An 18,566-nucleotide genomic window follows, 5' to 3' on the forward strand; every position below is an offset into this window, starting at 1 on the left:
ATTAGGACGAACAATAAGAAGCAAAAAAGTGTCGTTTAGCGGTGCATCTTGTGTGCGGGAGTTAGGCCAGTGGCCAAATGAGGTTTTGGGTGGCATACCCCTACCCAAGGTAGAACAAGTCACACCCTATTTTTTCTTGAAGAGGGATGTTTGGGGAGTTAGAAAATCATGGTTGTGAACCTGAGATCATTGCACAACATTTTGAAAATCACGTTTACATATGTACCACTGCAGACTGCAAAAATGGATTTAATCGCCACAGATTTTGGCTCATATTGGCTCATATATTTGTTAATACTGGTGCTACAAACACAAATTTGGTACCAAAATGTGCGGCATGATGACATATATATCTGTAAAAACCATTTGTGATGTAACAAAGGCTTTTGTGTGACCTACAGGCAAAAATAGTGGAATTTTACTCAACAAATCAGCTTCGGGTTTACCAATAAATATCAACAAAAACATTAATTACTTCAAAAATATTGGACTTGCAGTCATACTTGTTACATCAACATAATCCAAGTTTATTTACACTTTGAAAAATATATCTAATGATATAATTGTCACTGAAATGATATAGTTATAACTGAAATCATATGTCGCCGCACTAATGCTGACCGATAGAAATCCCGAAGCAGATATGCAACATGAAAAATTGACTTAAGATTCTGACACAATTGTGAAAGTGACTTTTATAGACATCATGTTGATATAAGCTATTTCACATATGACGATAATGAATTCATAACATGCACTGTAACTTATGTACATCTATTACATGAAGTAATACATGCAATACATTTTAAAGTTCAGTCACGCTCTTCATCAGTGCTGTCGTCAAAGACAACAGAATCATCAACATTTGGACAATCGTCTGCACCACACGAGCAGAATTCAGTGCAGGTCAGTCCTGCAGAGATACAATGACATGTTCTGCTCTGCCTACAGTCATCGTCGGTGCAGTAGAGATGCGTGAGATCTCGAACCTCCCTTGGGGCTGCATCCTTTTGGAACATGACAGGCTCAAGTTTGTTGTCTCTGACCTGCCATCCATTACCATCGGGGTTCCAAAGTAAAGGCTTCGCTACATGGCTGTGGGTCCATATCGCCATCTGGTAATTTGCTCGCTTCAGATGTTGTTCGAAAGCATCGTCTGTTGGTGGGAAGAGAGATGCTGGTTTGTCACTTGTGCAGGCATAAACATAACGAAGTTGGTCGAGTGTGTGACTTGACTTTGAACCATACAACGACAGAGCATATTTTGTGGCAGTGCTGACGACATTGGTTGTACCTCTGGTTTGGTCTAACCGTGACAGTGGTGCCAAGTGTGCAATGTTTTGCTTGAGTTTCGAATATGCAGTGCGTTTCCCGACTTTGAACAGCGAGGAGGTTGTGTCACAGCCACTTATAGCATGTGATGCTGGCAAGCAACTTGACGTATCCTGACCGATGTCGTCCGTTATTCTGTTGACAGGAATGAATCTCTGATGATTCGTTGTTTTTGTACAGTGACCTGCATTCATGTACACTTTGGTGTCCCCAAACATGCCTTTCCCACAGTAATAGATGAGTAGGACCAACACGTCAGTGTCATCACATCGTACAATGACCCTTGAGTGTGCTCTGGCGAGATGGATAGCATGTAGCAGGAGCCGTGTGTCAGCCTCCTCATGTGTGCTGAACAATTCAGGTAGTTCCCGGATGCCTCTATGATCCACAACTTTAACTAGCAGGCCATCGTTAAAGCCTCCTGCCAGTGTGACAGATTGGTTTTCCTCAAGCTGCAATTGGGCGGCTACTGTCAAGTAACTGCAGAGGAAATCGGCAAGCACTGATTTGTTTGTGGTGTTCTTCAGGAACTTCCTGTAGTTTGGAACTGTGCGTTGTCCATCGATGACATATCTGGGTGTTGACTCTCCACCAGTGCGACGTTCTCTTTCCAGCTGCTTGATAGAGAGTGGTACATCATACCTGTCAAAAACCAATGTAACTGATGTCACACCTTGGTTACTAGCAAGCAGTGACTGAATCTTCTGCATTATGGTACGTCTGAGATCGTCAAATGTGTCAAACTGGGCTTCATCAAGTGCCTGAAGTAGTGCCATCCCATCAATGACATAAGCAGTATCATGTTGGTCAGAGGGTTCGAGCACCTGGACTTCCTCGCAATTAGCTTCTAACTTCTTTGCCAGATCCGCCTTGTTGGTTTTTCGCATTGTCCCATCATTGTTGAAGAGGGACGGTGGCACAGGAGCCAGTTCATGTGTCAGGACTTGTTCCAGACTGACATCGCGTTTCTTTGAGACAGCAAGCAGCCGCCGGAAAAGTACTTCTGAATCCACCATCAATTTATCTCGTTTGTTGGTTTTCATGGGTTTTGACATGTCCGCAAACGTTGGTGTCTTTGTTCGTGAGTCTGTTTCCCAGAAACTCTTGGTTTGGTCAGCAAGAAGTCGCTTTTCGATAAAACTTTTGTTGCATTTCTGGGCGTCTGTTAAGAAATGTCCAAGTCCGTTTGATACTTCTTGTGAAGCAACCTGGCCTGTGGCGATGTTGACCAATTCGTCAGGTACAGTACGTAGGGTCAAACGGATTTTGTGCGTTTGATACAAATTCCGTGATCTTGGTAACATCTTGTTCATCCCTTACCATCCTCGTCTTTCCATGCTCAGCATGGTTTGTGGAAGCTACTTCAGTGTCCCCATCACAGAGTTCTTTAAAAGCCTCTGTATATTGTGCTGTGACATGTCGAGTGACCATCCATCTGGTAAGGGCACCTTTCCTCAAGGTAAACCCGATGACACCTCCCTGGCTCTTCCCCTCACGGTTAATTGTTTGTTCAAGTGCTTGGTCACTAGCAACAGCATTGAACCGGCGCAAAGACCTACGGACCACAAATCCACCTTCCTGCAGATATTGATAGGATTTTGGGTGCAATTCCCGAAGTGATAGCATATCATTCAAATATCCTGGCAAATATTTGGCATAATTTCCTCTGTCTGCAGCTCGGCACCAGGGTATGTTGGGTTCTTTACAACTTCTTGCTTTTTAGGGTTGAGGGGTTTAAAGCATATGATGCAGTGGTCAGTGTCAATTTTACGACGCTTCACAACAGGTGGTTCCAGATCCATAATTGCAGATCAATTGTCAGCACAAGCATCTGAAATGAAATAATTAAAGATAAGTATATATCAGTAGTTTTAGAAAAAGGCAATCAAGCTCAAAATTGATTTTCTGCAACTGGATTTAAAATCATTCTTGTTTGGTTAATGCATATACATGTATTATAAATTAATCAATGTCGGTTACTTTTAGAGTGGGTGACATATGGTTTCGGTAATAACTCTATTAATTCAACTGATTTATCTTTATGAGTTATATTTCTAAAAAGGAGAATGATAGAGGGTTATTTTGATGTAATATGTAGTAATACAACTCAAATACTTATGAAGAAATTAATTATTTAGTTGATATTTATTGGTAAACCCGAAGCTGATTTATTGCGCAAAATTCCACTATTTTTGCCTGCAGGTCACACAAAAGCCTTTGTTACATCACAAATGGTTTTTACACATATATATGTCATCATTCCGCACATTTTGGTACCAAATTTGTGTTTGTAGCACCAGTATTAACAAATATATGAGCCAAAATCTGTGGTGATTAAATCTATTTTTGCAGTCTGCAGTGGTACATATGTAAACGTGATTTTCAAAATGTTGTGCAATGATCTCAGGTTCACAACCATGATTTTCTAACTCCCCAAACATCCCTCTTCAAGAAAAAATAGGTTGCGACTTGTTCTACCGTGGGTAGGGGTTTCTCACATTTTAGGCCGCTTTTTTAATTTGGCCACTAGCCTAAGTGGTGTTAACGGCTGCTTTGAAGGAGAGGAAGTTATTTTGACGTCAGTTGGTAATGTGGCTGACAGAGGTGGTTGACCATTACTGCTGCTCTGGGAGAGGAGAAGTAGAAGCCGAGAGAGAGAGAGAGCGAGAGTTACCCAGAGAGGAGTGGCAACCATTTGGGTGAATGGCAGGAGGGATGAGAATGCCTGAGTCTCTGAATGTGCAGAGCAGAGTGTGCTGGAACTGTGAACATTGAATTCCCAGAGCAAAGCGGCCTTCGATTGCACCAGAGAGCTGCGCATAACCCTGTTTCCGGACTGCTGCACATCTTGCCTTCGGTTTTGCAATTGACCTCTCGACTTTGTTATTTGTATTCCCTGTACTGTGTTCTCGTAGATTGAGTGGATGGGCCTTAAGATAAGACATATTAAGAAATATGCAACATTTGGGTTGTTCGAGGGAGGTAAGGGATAAACGAGTTTATTTACCGATTCATTTATATTTGTTTATCACACACTGGTTGTTATTTAGCCTGGTGTTGGCTTAGCGGTCAGGGTGCCGGCTTGGGATTATAGTATCCTGGGTTAGAATACCAGTCGATCGCTGAATTAACGTTGGGGGGGGGGGGGGGGGGTTGACTCAGCCTGTCATCCTTCTGAGGTCGGCAAATTGAGTACCAGTTCACTGGTAATTCCCTGTATATCGCAAGAGGCAAATAACAGGGTTGGTGGCAGGAAGGGCATCCTGCCATAAAACATTGCTTCAAAAAGGGGACCATGGTGTGCGAAAAAAGGCCAACCCCTGGTCTGCAGGGAAAAATGGCCTCTAAAGGTGGGTTTTTTTTAAATACTGGTTGTTATTACCTCCGCCACCAAAGGTGGATGGATGTTATGTTTGCGTCATGTAATCCTTCTCCCATACCATTTAATGGTTTTAAAAATGCATCTTGTCTCAGGGTTGAATTCTGCTCATTGTGATGATCTCATTTGGTCACATTTTGTGACTTTGGTGTTCGACGAGCTGGCTCAATCCAGCTCTGAACACTCGTGATCAGATTAGGAAGGTTGCCAGCGCCTATTGGCACATCGCTCAGTTAGTTACTACATGGTCCCAAAGAGTATTGTAATGCGATACAGTTCCGGGAACTTGCTTGAGGCTGTGGACTTAACTGGTGGTTGCAGTCGTTTTGACATGACCTGTGGAACTCTAACCGGGCTCCCGGATATCGTTCTCACGGTCTGACCCATGGTCTTTATTATAGCCCAATTAACATTTTATAACTCAACCCTCATTTCTTGATAGTTTCAGAGTTTCCAACCCCTTTCCTATCTCTATCTCTTCTCTTTGTTATTCCCTTGCTGGGTATACCCCGTTTGTTGCCCTGCTACCCCACTGTCAATATTCCCAATATATTAGCATAAATTAGCTGAGGCTCACTCTTTATAAAAACTCAAATAGCAGAAAGAAATGAAATGAAATGCAAGGTGAATTGGTCTTACCTTTACTGAACAGTGACGGACGCCACCCTCTAAATGAATCTGTATTAACAAAAGAAAAGAACAAATGCATTGTATTATATTAGGATGAACAATAAGAATATATTACCATAAATTAGCTGTCAAGCAAGAGCAGTGTCATTGACAGATCAGGCAATCCCAAAATCAAGTGGGATGTTTGTAGCGGTGGCTATTTATTTGCACAATTGGGACGTAGGGGGAAGACTGGCATTGCAGGGAGATGTCATACAAGATCTTAGCGCCAATGCGGCAAAAAAGCAAGAGCAAGACGGTGCAAAGGTTGTACCGATGTTATCGTTACCACTGTGACAAAACAAAATGCACAAAAATGCACATTAAATATGTAAATGTAATGTTCACCTTCCCTTAGTTGCACAGTGCATTCAGAAAGTATTCAGATCCCTTTACTTTTTTCACATTTTGTTGTGTTACAGCCTGAATTTAAGATTGATCAAATTGAGATTTGTTTTTGTCACTGATCTACATATAATACCTCATAATGTCAAAGTGCAAAAAAAATTTGGGAATATTTTACAAAATAATTAAAAATGAAATACAGAAAATTCGAATTGACACCAGCATTCAACTGCCTTTGTCAATATTCTGTAGAAGCTCCTTTGGTAGTGACTACAGCGTTGAGTCTTTTGGGGTATGTTTGTATCAGCTTTGCACATCTGAATTTGGGGAGTTTCTCACATTCTTCCTTGCAGTTTGCTCAAGCTCTGTCAAGTTGGATGGGGAACGTCGGTGAACAGCAAGCTTCAAGTCTTTCCACAGATTCTCAATGGGATTCAAGCCTGGGCTTTGGCTGGGCCACTCAAGGATTTTCACGTTCTTGTTTGGAAGCTATTCCAGTGTTGCTTTCGCTTTATTTTTGGGGGCATTGTCCTGTTGGAACCTAAATAATCGCCACAGTCTGAGATCTTTTGCATTCTGAATCAGGTTCTCCTCAGTGGATTTGCCTGAATTTGACTCCATTCATTGTTCCCTCTATCCTTACAAGTCTCCCAGTCCCTGCCATTGAAAAGCATCCCCATAGCATGATGCTGCCACCACCATGCTTCATGGTAGAGATGGTGTTGGATAGGTGATGATCTGTGCTCATAGGGCATTTTATGAGATATTTCACAAATCTGTTAACTAAATTGTTACCAAAAAATTTCTTCGCCAATATGTTTGTAAAGGTGTGTAATAACATGTGTTAAAATGTTGAAGTTCAATTCCCGTGGGAAACCCAGAAAAAAAGCTGTTGAATTCGGGTACCGAAAAATTATTTTCGAGAATTTTTTTTTTTTAATCGGCCCTTAAGTAACTTATGAGGGGTCAAATAAGGGTTTTTCATGATTCTGAGTTGGTTGTTAACATTTATATTTTCACTTTTACATTTACACACAAAGTAGCTTTTATTTCACATACATATATAATACTCAAGAGTTATTTCTCATTCACAATGTCAGAAGTTTCAACAGTCATTGTCTATGTCTTCTTCAGACTCAACAACATCATGACTGCAGTTTCTGCATGTAATGCCATTACAGACTCCACAGGCCGAGATGCATGTGACCCCATTCTTCTTGCAGCTGCATCGCCGGTTGCTGCAATCTCCATGACAATTACAGCTCGTGAACTGCAATAGCTCCTCAGGAGCCGTGGGGTCCAGTGTTGGAACTGGCTCATACCCATGCACACCTATTGTCCATCCATAGTCACTGGGGTTCAGAGACATGCTCTGTAGAAGGATCCAGTCCCGGGTCTGCAGGTAGGCACGGAGTGAATGTTGTGCAGCTGCACCCTCTGTTGGAGGTACAGTCTCTGGTTTGATCACTCCTGCCGCTGCCTTCCTTGAGAACATGTTGTACCGAATTTCACCCAATGTAGTATCTCGTCCATGGTAAATGTACTTGAAAATCGCAGTACCAGCCTGAATCACTGTTTCCTTGGTGGCTTCTGTGGTGAAGATGGTGTTGAGGTCATTAGGGTCTCCTTCAATAACTGGGAGGAACTCGATCTGTGTGCTCTGCTTTGCATCATTAGCATGGATTCTCTTCATCCAGCCATTCCAGTTGGAGTGTGGGAACTCAGGATCGTTGGCTTTGATCACCCACCCCGCTGCCCAGAGTGTGTCACCTGGAGTGAGGAGTGGCTGATCATGAGCCAGGGAGGAGGAAAGCTCAGCGAGGGGGAGAAACATGATCGTGTTCGTTCCTATCTGTTTCCTGTTCATAAATGGAATAATCTTTACTTCAGTTCCTCTCAGGATCTTAGCTTTGTCGAGTGCCTTCAACTTCACCCGGGGGAAAGCTGCTGTTGTCTGTGGATCTGGCAAAGGTGGTGCCAGAGAGGTGACTTCGATCCAACCCATTGAGTGAAAGGGAGTGTTTCCGTGAATAGAGACAATGTTTAAATCTATATTGTCTCCAACAAACTGAGTGACTGCATTGTTTGTTTCCCCAACCTCCATAAAGACCACCTGATCATTACTTGACAATTCACTTTCACTGGCTGGCACTTTGGCTGTCATCACTGATTGATCCTCAAGCGCAGCATCAACCGCAACCTCATCATTGATCTGTTCAGCAGTTTCCTCCACAATGGTGTCAAGAGTGCCAGAAGTATCTGGAACATCATCTCCACTCCTACTATTAAGGAAGCAGTATTTGTAGTTTTGTGTCTCCGTGTAAGACTCAGTGTATCCCAGCCGGTGGAACTTGTTGAGCATCCATTTTGACCCAAATCTATGATCAAGTTGTATGGCAAGCCCCATTTGGTGTGGCAATACTCCAGACCGAGGTCGACAGGCCTTAATAAAATTCTGCCCCCAAACGGCAACTCTTTCGTCTGTCTTGACAATCGGTCTCAAGAACATCTGAAGGCTTGCAGGAACAAGTGTCAGCTGACTATCGATGTCAGTCATACTGTGTGTGGTGGGGTATGACTTTGGACCTAAATCAATAAAGGCAATATCATTGGATATGAACTTGAGTGCCGTCTTTATGATCTGAGTCTTCTCATCTCCATGGTCAAGATTAGCATGATGCACTCGCAGAATATTGTCGGTGCCATCTTTGAGACAGAGTACATCTGCCCTTCTTTCCTGTGTTGTGAAATACAAGGTGTCTTCGTATTTCTCTAGAAGTTTTATCTTTAGCCAATGCTTTGAATAAGAAAGGCTCTTCTCTGGTGACTGATCAAACTCCTGCAGCTTTTCATGGACTTGGTCCATGTTCATTACCCCATGCTCTAATTCTGAGTCTAACCATTCGCAGAATTCAATAAAAACTGCCTCTCGCTCCTCATCAATACTCCTCTGTCCTCTCTTCCTTTTTCCTTCCTCATCAGTCTTGGACAAACTGTCACCTCTCGCAAACATAAGTTTGCATCGCAAATGGTACAGTGTTTCTTCTGCTACCAAGTCGTTGATCCCTTCCAGGCGTCCAGTGACTTCAGTGCCCCAGTCATCCCCGCGACTCCGTGCTGTCTTCAGCAAGCTTGCCTTCAGTGTATCTGCAGTCAAATTATCTGGCACTCTGTATTTCTTTCTAGCTTGTGCTGGATTATTTTTGTAGAGCTGGGCTGGTTGGTTGCAAAGAATGCATACATCCTTATACAGGAGGTCAACTGACTGTGATCTTCTAGAACTGCAGCCAGTTGATGAACTGAACTCACAAGTAGTGCGTCTTCTCTTCAACTTTGATGACTCTTTCTCTGCCTTCGATGCTTGAGCTGACTTCTTGGTGGTTGCAACAAAGTTGTTGTACAGATCATTTTTACACTTCTGGTGGTACCTCAGTTTTCCTTCCTTTTGAGCCTCCTTCATACGTTCCACAACAGTAACATTTTCGACAGTTTCTGCTTGTTTCAATAAAGTTGAGTATCCCTTTGGAGTTGCCTGTATGAGCCTTTCAGCTGGTGTATCCGAGCGTGCACAGATGAAGCAATTGAGCACAGGTGGAGTAACGTCTTCATCCATATTGCTAGACTCCATGTCCTGCAAAGTAGAAAATGAGATATATTTAGAAATTATTTTTCCACAAAGGAGTGCCTGTGGTGAAATATAAATGTTAACAATCAACTCAGAATCATGAAAAACCCTTATTTGACCCCTCATAAGTTACTTAAGGGCCGATTAAAAAAAATAAAAATTCTCGAAAATAATTTTTCGGTACCCGAATTCAACAGCTTTTTTTCTGGGTTTCCCACGGGAGTTGAACTTCAACATTTTAACACATGTTATTACACACCTTTACAAACATATTGGTGAAGAAATGTTTTGGTAACAATTTAGTTAACAGATTTTCATATGTTTCCCTTACTATCAGTTTCTGCCAGATGTAGCGCTTTGCATTAAGGTCAGAGTTCAATTTTCATCTCATCAGACAACAGAATTTTTGCCTCATGCTCTGAGTCTTTCACATGCCTTTTTGCAAACTCAAGGTGTGCTGTCACGTGCCTTTTTCTCAGGATTGGCTTCCATATGGCCCCTCTCCCATGAAGTCGAGATTCATGATGGGCTGCAGAGACGGTTGTCCTTCCGGCAGGTTCTCCCATCTTAGCCAAGGAACTATGTAGTTCTGTCAGAGTGGTCATTGGGTTCTTCATAACTTTCCTAAACAAGGTCCGTCTTCCCCGGTTGCTCAGACGTCAGCTCTAGGAAGAGTCTGGGTAGTTCCATATTCTTTCCATTTCCTAATGATGGAGTTCATTGTGCTCTTGGGAACTTTCAACACTAGAAATTGTTTTATACCCTTCCCCAGATCTATGCCTCAGCACAATTATATCTCAGCATTCTATGGAGCTGATGGAGCTGATTTGTTGATTTGTAATACTCAGTTCCAGAAAGAGGATAATAAGCTTGTTACATACACGTCAGGTGGGTCGACGACAACCGTTGACTACCTGATGGTGCGTAGGCGAGATAGGGGGCACCTGCGAGACACAAAGGTGATCCCGGGGGAGGAGGCTGTTTCACAGCACCACTTGGTTGTCTGCGACGTAAGGGTGAAAGGTGCGAGGAGAGCTCGGCGGGTGAAGTACCAACCGAGAATGAAGGTGTGGAGGTTGAAAGAGGGGACAGTAAGGGAGGCATTAAAAGAGAGGCTGAGTAGGGTCGAGGATGATGTGGTTGAGCTTGAACGTGGTTGGATGTCAATGAAAGATAGTCTGTTGGGAGCCGTTGGTGAGGTATGTGGATGGACAAAAGGACCACCGAGGCACTCGGAAACATGGTGGTGGGATGATGAAGTTGGAAAGAGGATTGACGAGAAGAGGAAGAAGTTCAAGGAGTGGCAGAAGGCGAAGGGTACGGGAGCAGAAACAGCAGAGCATGAAAGTTATAAGGCAGCCAGGAAGGCTGCAAAGAAAGAGGTAGCAAAGGCGCAGGAGGCATGTAGGAAAATGTTTGGAGAACGCTTGGATTCGGAAGAGGGTCAGAGAGCGGTATTCAGGATTGCAAAGCAGATAGCGAAAGAGAGGTGTGATGTGATGGGGGTGAGCTGCTTGAAGGATGAAGTGGGACAAATCGTTGTCGACCCAGATGGAATTAAAGGAAGATGGAAAAGATATATGGAAATGCTGTTGAATACAGAGAATGAATGGGATGGCAACATAGAGAGTAACCCAGTTTTAGGACCGGCAGAGAAGATAACTGAGAAGGAAGTTGAGGAAGTGATAAAAGCAATGAAGGGTAGAAAAGCGGGAGGGCCGACGGGAGTTGTGGGAGATATGTTGAAGGCAGCAGGAAGTTGGGGTGTGAAGAGAATGACAGAGATCTGTAATCTGGTGGTGAAAGAAGGCCGCATTCCAGTGGATTGGGAACTGAGTACCCTCGTCCCTCTATACAAGGGGAAAGGTGACCCTCTGGAGTGTGGCTCGTACCGAGCGATAAAGTTATTGGAGCATGGAATGAAGGTATTGGAAAGGGTGTTGGAGAGGAGGATAAGGAAGAAAGTGAAGATCGACGAAATGCAGTTTGGATTTATGCCAGGAAGAGGAACAACAGACGCGCTTTTCATTGTGAGGCAGTCACAGGAGAAGTACATGGAGAAGAGGAAGAAGTTGTTTCTTGGGTTTGTTGATTTGGAGAAAGCATTCGATCGGGTTCCACGCAAAGTATTGACATGGGCATTGAGGAAGTTAGGAGTGGAGGAATGGTTGATCAGAGTAATGATGGCAATGTACAAAAGAGCGTGCACAGCTGTAAGGACGAAGGACGGGAACAGTGGTGAGTTTGAGGTGAAGGTGGGAGTGCATCAGGGGTCGGTACTAAGTCCACTACTATTTGTAGCTGTGATGGAGGTGCTGGCTCAGAACGTAAAGGAGGGTTTACCATGGGAGTTGTTGTATGCAGATGATCTGGTGTTGATTGCGGAAAGTATGGATGGACTGAAGGAAAAGATGAACACGTGGAAGGAATGTATGGAGACAAAAGGTCTGAAGGTGAATATCGGAAAGACGAAGGTGATGGCAAGTGGTAAAGCATGTGGTGAGGTGGAAAGAACTGGGAAGTGGCCCTGTGCTGTGTGTAGGAAGGGTGTCGGAGTGAACTCCATTCAGTGTACAATGTGCGCTGAGTGGGTTCATCAAAAATGTAGTGGTCTGAGAGGGTCATTAACCAGTGTGGCAGCTACATTCAAATGTAAGGTGTGCACAGAGGGAGCTGCAGATGGAGGAAATGTTGAGTTGGATCTTGGAGACGGTGTGAAGCTGGAAGGTGTGAAAACATTTTGCTACCTCGGAGACATGCTGAATGGAGAAGGTGGATCAGACTCGGCAACGGTTGCTCGAGTGAGATGTGCATGGAAGAAGTTTCGGGAATTGAGTGGCGTGCTGATGATGAGGGGAGTGTCGTTGAAGCTGAAGGGAAAGGTGTATGCTGCATGTGTGAGAAGTGTTATGATTTATGGGAGCGAGACATGGGTAATGGACGTAGAGCAGCAACGAAGGTTGGAAAGGGTGGAAATGCGAATGGTTCGACGGATGTGCAGAGTATCGTTGAGAGAGAGGAAGACAAATGATGAATTGCGAAAGATGATGGGAATAGAGCCTGTGATTGATGCTGTGAAGAGGAACAGGTTGAAATGGTTTGGTCATGTGTTGAGGAAGGATGAAAGTGACTGGTTGAGAAGAGTGATGGAAATGAATGTAGAAGGAAGTAGAAGACGGGGAAGACCGAGAAAGACTTGGCTAAAGATGGTGGAAGAAGAAATGCGGGCAAGGGGGTTAACAAGGAGAGATGCAGAAAATAGGGCAAAATGGAGAAGATTGTCATGGGGACCGCAAGGCTAACCCCCGCTCTAGCAGGGAAAATGGCCTTTTAAAATGCATGTTGTTGTTGTTGTATTCTATGGACAGTTCCTTGGACTCCATGGTCGAGTTTTTGCTCTGACATGCACTGTCAACTGTGTGACCTTGTATAGAAAGGTGTGTTTCTTTCTAAATCATGTCCAATCAATTGAATTAACCACAGATGGACTCCAATCCAATCAAGTTGTAGAGTCATCTCAAGGATGAGCAAAGGAAATTGGATGCACCTGGGCTCAATTTGGAGTGTCAAAGGGGTTGAATTGTTATTGACCCAAGACATTTCAGCTTTTAATTTTTAATTATTTTGTAAAAATGTCTAAAAACAAAATTCCACTTTGACATTATGGGCTATTATGCGCAGATGAAGGACAAACTATCTCAATTTGATCCATTTTTAATTCAAGCTGATACACAATAAAATGTGAGAAAAGTCAAGGGGTATGAATACTTTCTGAAGGCACTGTATGCGGTGTTTACTCCATGTTAGAAATCCCCCAAATGCTTTGCAGCATTCTTATGTCGAACTGTTGATTAATTATTGTGTTATCCCATGTACATTCACTTGATCTAGCCAGTCTTTATGGTTGTGGCAATTTACTGGTGAATTTAACGGCAGTTGTCACATGGTGTTTCAAAGCCAGGTTTTTAACCAATGGAGAGACCTGAATGACAGGAAGTAACAGGGCAAACGAGCAGTAGCCAGTGAAGTTTCTCCACTTTGTAGAAAAGATGCCTCATACTGTATCAGATGACATGACAGTAATTGCTTCCCGAGCATCAAAAACAGTTATGGGGTGGAAATGATGATGGAACATTTTCGACTGGACCTGAAGTGCTTCACAGTCGAGTTCAGGATACATGCTGATGTGATTTTTGTCCACTTTGGAAGTTATCAGTATTGTTTCCAAACACTGATGTACAGCCAACCCAGTAGTTGATGCTGTATTCAGTAGCTCATCTTGCTGCTGAAGGGTAGTGACTACAATTGCAAAGGAACCCAGTAGTGCTCCTCTGAATTTATTAACATTGTAACTTGGAGAGGCACCAGTGTCTTTCTTTGGCAGCCTTCTGAAACGTGGCAACGTTGTGGGGTCCCGTTCATTAACTTCAACTTTCTGGTTCACCTTAGCAACAATTGAAGAAAATTCCTCTTCAGTTCACAAACCTCTAAGTGCATTCCTGGCAGTTTTTGCATTATCGAGCATTCCTGATAGGGTTTTCTTTTCAGCCTGCAAAATTTTGTTGAACTCATGCAGAGGTCCTGTGACATCCATTGCTACTCGCAGCCCCAGATATGTCACTCCAGAGCTCTAGTTCTCATAGAGGAATCACGCTTTTGTTGACGAGCTAAACACAAGTGCATTCCTGGCAGTTTTTGCATTATCGAGCATTCCTGATAGGGTTTTCTTTTCAGCCTGCAAAATTTTGTTGAACTCATGCAGGCAGAGGTCCTGTGACATCCATTGCTACTCGCAGCCCCAGATATGTCACTCCAGAGCTCTAGTTCTCATAGAGGAATCACGCTTTTGTTGACGAGCTAAACACAAGTGCATTCCTGGCAGTTTTTGCATTATCGAGCATTCCTGATAGGGTTTTCTTTTCAGCCTGCAAAATTTTGTTGAACTCATGCAGGCAGAGGTCCTGTGACATCCATTGCTACTCGCAGCCCCAGATATGTCACTCCAGAGCTCTAGTTCTCATAGAGGAATCACGCTTTTGTTGACGAGCTAAACATCTTTTAGCTACACAAATTAGGCATGCGATGAAATGCATAATTTTAAATAAAAAAAAGAAAACTTGGTCAAAACCCGTTGTGGCATATAGCACCTTAGTCAAGACATTCTGCCCTCGCCCCAGCGCTGTTACATTTTATAAACTGTTTGTGTATGCTAAATACACAAGAGCGGGTTTTCGAGCAGGTTTTCAAGAGCATCGAATAGGTTGTTTACATAGATGAGGAACAAGACTGTATCCAACACATTACCTTTGGCAGAGAGAGTTGTATCATTAGCAACATGTTATCTACGTGAGTCGAGGAAGTCAAATCCAGGAATGAAAGTGGCCTTGTATGCCACAGGCAAAGATCTTTGCAAGCAAAGCAGGATGCCAGAATGTGTTGAATGTCTGACATATACACAGAGAGATGGTCCTGACCTCTTGTTTGAGATTCAGGGCATACAAAACTTTTCTTAAAGTGGTGCAGTAGTACATTGAAAGTTTAGTTACCACAACAGAATACAAAATGAATGTTATGTTAGACGGATTTTGGAAAATGCCAGTGTTTGAAAACTGGAAAGACTCGTCATTGCTAGCAATTATGGACTCGATGATTTTAATTATAATTGGAGTAAGGTTAAGTGGTTTCAGTGGAAAGGATAAAATTTTAAACCCTTGTGGACAGGAGTGATGGTCATTTACTTACAGGCAGGCATGAGGCAGCCAAAAAGGGCAGACTGAAACGAGCAACCATTGGAGAAACTAGAGCAACAGAGCAGGATTTGAGGACATGGGCAATGATTACATTTGGGCCCATTGCTGAAGCAGGGTTGAGAGTAGATAGAAAGTTCTCTACCTTCTTGGGTGAGGACACAAACTCCAGTAGACATTGGATACAAGGCAGTAAGATGGGGGTAGAACGGGATAGGTTGGGGACATTAAATTTGGAAGCAAACAGAGTTAAACTGCATTATCTTGGCCAGAGTCTGTAGATACTGGGTGAATCAGAATAATGTATAAACACTGAGATGGTTTTCCTCTGCTCAAATGTGAGTTGATTATTTTGCATGTCAATCAGTCAAGGGTTCCCTTGCAAAATATAGGAATTAAGTGCTTGCCTTAACCATATTATGCAGAAATTTGCATGCAAACTAATCATGGCATCTACAAAATACAGCACTTTAAAGTGTTTATACATTATTCTGATTCACCCTGTACAATAATATACCATTTGAGAAGGGATGGGGGCTTGGAAGGGAAGCATACACCAGAGACGGATTTAACAAGGAGGTGCAATAATGATTGTTTAACCCTTTAAGGACCAAAGGACACATATGTCCCTAAACTTCAATCGTTTAGATAGCTGTATCTCCGATAGTTTCCTTGCAATTTTAGATTACTTTGTTTGTACATTGGCAAACATTGCAGCTGACACTGATCAAAAGCTTTTTGCGTTTCCATAAATTTTCCTTTTTGTTGTTGATTAGTAAAACTTTTTTTGTTTGTTGATTAGCAAAAACTTTTCGTCATGCATTTCTTGAATATATTCGTGATTCTTATAGCTATACTAGTAATAAAATTGTACTTGTATCTGAAAATTACTTTCAAGATGTTTGTCGCCCTCAAATGGTTAAGATGGGCCTTTATTTGTGCATTGTTTTTTTTTCACACGATAAAAAAGAGCGTCAGGAACTCAAAATATGAGCTTTTAAATTACTAAGAATTAGCCAAATAATTAATAGAAACAGAACATACCGATTCTCCTAGTATTTCTGGCTTCTTCAGGCATCACTTCCTCACTTTCTTCTGTCACTGTGACCACCATGGATGTGAGAGGTGTCACGAAGTTATAACGAAGTGACAGTGACAGCGCCTGAGTGCTTATGTTTGTCTTTCTGCTCAAATCGTCAGCCAATAGCTTTTTCTGCAAAAGCTCTTTGATGGTAAGATATGCCCAGAGCCTTTCAGTGAAACTTGGAGGGCTTTTCTTTGGTGGTGGACGTTGAATTGAGATGGTATCATTGAAGAATATTCTATGTGAAGCTCCAAAGCAATCAATCACAACTTCCAAGGAATGATTTTCCTTTTCCTCCATCCTCCCGGCCACTATAATCTCAGAGCCATTGAAATAGTTATTAAATGTATTTTTTGTTGTCTTGGAAACTTTATTGTCAGGATATTTTAGCTGCAACTCAGACAACAATGGCGTTCCAATTTCGCTGTAGAAATTATTTAGCTGGAGATCTGCATCAACATCTTCAAATATTTTCCTTGCAAAGCCACCATTATGTAAAGCGAGCTTCTTGAGAAAGTTGAAATCGACATCATGACCAAAGCCTAAACAAAAGAGGCTATATTTGCCATCAATAGCTTTTATAGAATTTTCCATGATTTTGTCAGTGTTTGTTTCGCCCTCTGTTGGATCTCCATCGGTCAGCAGGACAATGAGTGATGCAGAAACAACGTTCGATTGGTGACTCTTCAGATGTTCAACTGCTGTCAGAATGGCAGAATTGATGTTTGTTGCTGTGAAGAAAATGCAACATGGATTAGCTCAGTGAATGCAACATCATCAAATCAGTGTAAATTTTCTTTCCTTGGAGAAAATCATTACAGTTGAAGGGAGATGCAACTTACATCCGTGTGCTTTCATTAATCTGACAAATTGTTTTGCTCTGTCAATGTTCTCTTTCTTTGCTGAGATCAAACCTTCATTTTTCCAAGCATCAACACGACCAGAAAAGGTAAGTATATTGAAGTAATCGTTTTCTTTGAGGTCACCCAGTGTTTGGAGCATTGCATTTCGTGTCTGTTTGAAAATAAAATTTAACATGTTTTCCCAAGTCAAGCAGAGAAAGTAAGGAATTACACTTGTAGCAGAAAACAATCGCAAAATTACATGGTTACATCAGACATTGCACCGGCTGGAAGAAAAGCCTAGAGGTATACACACTTTCCTCTGAGTGGTCTAGTATTGCACAGTAGGTGAGCTATAACCATCACCCTGGCCAAGTTCCAAATTCCTGCTCTAACCAACAAGATGGCACTGCATCAGCAGCACTCATGCATTGAACAACGACGACGACATGGAATATATCAAAATTAAGCTTTAAATAATTTATCAAAGTACTAAAGCGCGGTGTTACGCGCTTTAGTACTTGGTCCACGTCGAGGTGGGCCGGCTTGAGGCGGTCCACAGAAACGCGGTCAGGAGTACCGCCGATGTCCAGGGTGAAGTGCTTCACCCCGGTCTCCAGCACGCGGAAAGGCCCGTCGTACGGGGGCTGCAGTGGTGTCCGGTGGGCATCATGGCGGACGAAGACGTACTCCGCCGTGCGAAGCTCCGGGGCGACGTGCGTCGGTGGGTGCCCGTGGCGTGCCGTTGGCACCGGGGCGAACCTCTGGGCGGTCTCCTGCAGAGCGGACCGCTGCTGTGCATGGTGCAGAGGAGTCGGGGAGGAACTCGCCCGGCACCCGCAGCGGTTGCCCGAAGACCAACTCCGCCGGGGATGCACGCGGGTCCTCCTTGGGCGCCGTCCGGAGGCCCAGCAGGACCCAGGGGAGCCTGTTGAACCAGCCGCCGTCACGGAGGGTGGCCCGGAGCGCGGCCTTCAATGAGCGGTGAAATCGCTCACACAGGCCGTTAGCCTGGGGGTGGTAGGCCGTGGTTCGGTGCAGCCGGACCCCGAGCCCCTGCGCGACCGCCCCCCAGAGCTCCGAGGTGAACTGGGGGCCGCGGTCGGACGAGATGTCTGAGGGGGCGCCGAACCGGGCGACCCAGGTGGCGATGAAAGCCTGCGCGACGTCCGCCGCCGTCGTCGACGCCAAGGGCATGGCCTCCGGCCACCGGGTGGTGCGGTCCACCATGGTGAGGACGTGGGTGAAACCCCGCGAGGAGGGCAGAGGTCCCACCAGGTCCACGTGGACGCTGTTTATAAACAAGGAGGAAGCGGACAACGCGGTAATTTGTAAGAGTCTTTATTCAAGAGCTCACTGTAACACTGAACTCTCAGGGCTGCGCGCCCCGTGTATATCGTGAGGCCACGCCTCTCTCCCGGGCGTGGCCCACCCCCACTCGGTGTGCGGGGTGATGTCACCACGTCAGTGCTTTCATGTCCGCCACACGCGCCCCCCCAGAATCCCCGCGCACCTGAAGGGCCAGTTTGCGGGGCAAACGGAT

The 18,566-nt window shown here is 43.9% G+C and overlaps 1 protein-coding gene across 50 annotated transcripts in view; it reads right to left on the minus strand.

Moving 5' to 3' along the window:
* LOC137425109 (inter alpha-trypsin inhibitor, heavy chain 4) overlaps positions 1 to 18,566 on the minus strand; it is a 332,019-nt gene that overhangs the window by 215,650 nt on the left and 97,803 nt on the right. For all 50 annotated transcript variants that reach the window (XM_068113193.2, XM_068113169.2, XM_068113208.2 and 47 more), the window contains exons 7-9: positions 17,024 to 17,195; positions 16,142 to 16,912; positions 5,351 to 5,389 (exon numbers count right to left, since the gene is read on the minus strand). In XM_068113193.2, coding sequence (XP_067969294.2) covers positions 5,351 to 5,389; positions 16,142 to 16,912; positions 17,024 to 17,195 — 982 coding nt within the window. The remainder of the gene's footprint in view (positions 1 to 5,350; positions 5,390 to 16,141; positions 16,913 to 17,023; positions 17,196 to 18,566) is intronic.

Source organism: Myxine glutinosa, chromosome 4 (genome assembly GCF_964187855.1).
Source record: "Myxine glutinosa chromosome 4, kmMyxGlut1.1, whole genome shotgun sequence".
Lineage (NCBI taxonomy): Eukaryota > Metazoa > Chordata > Myxini > Myxiniformes > Myxinidae > Myxine > Myxine glutinosa.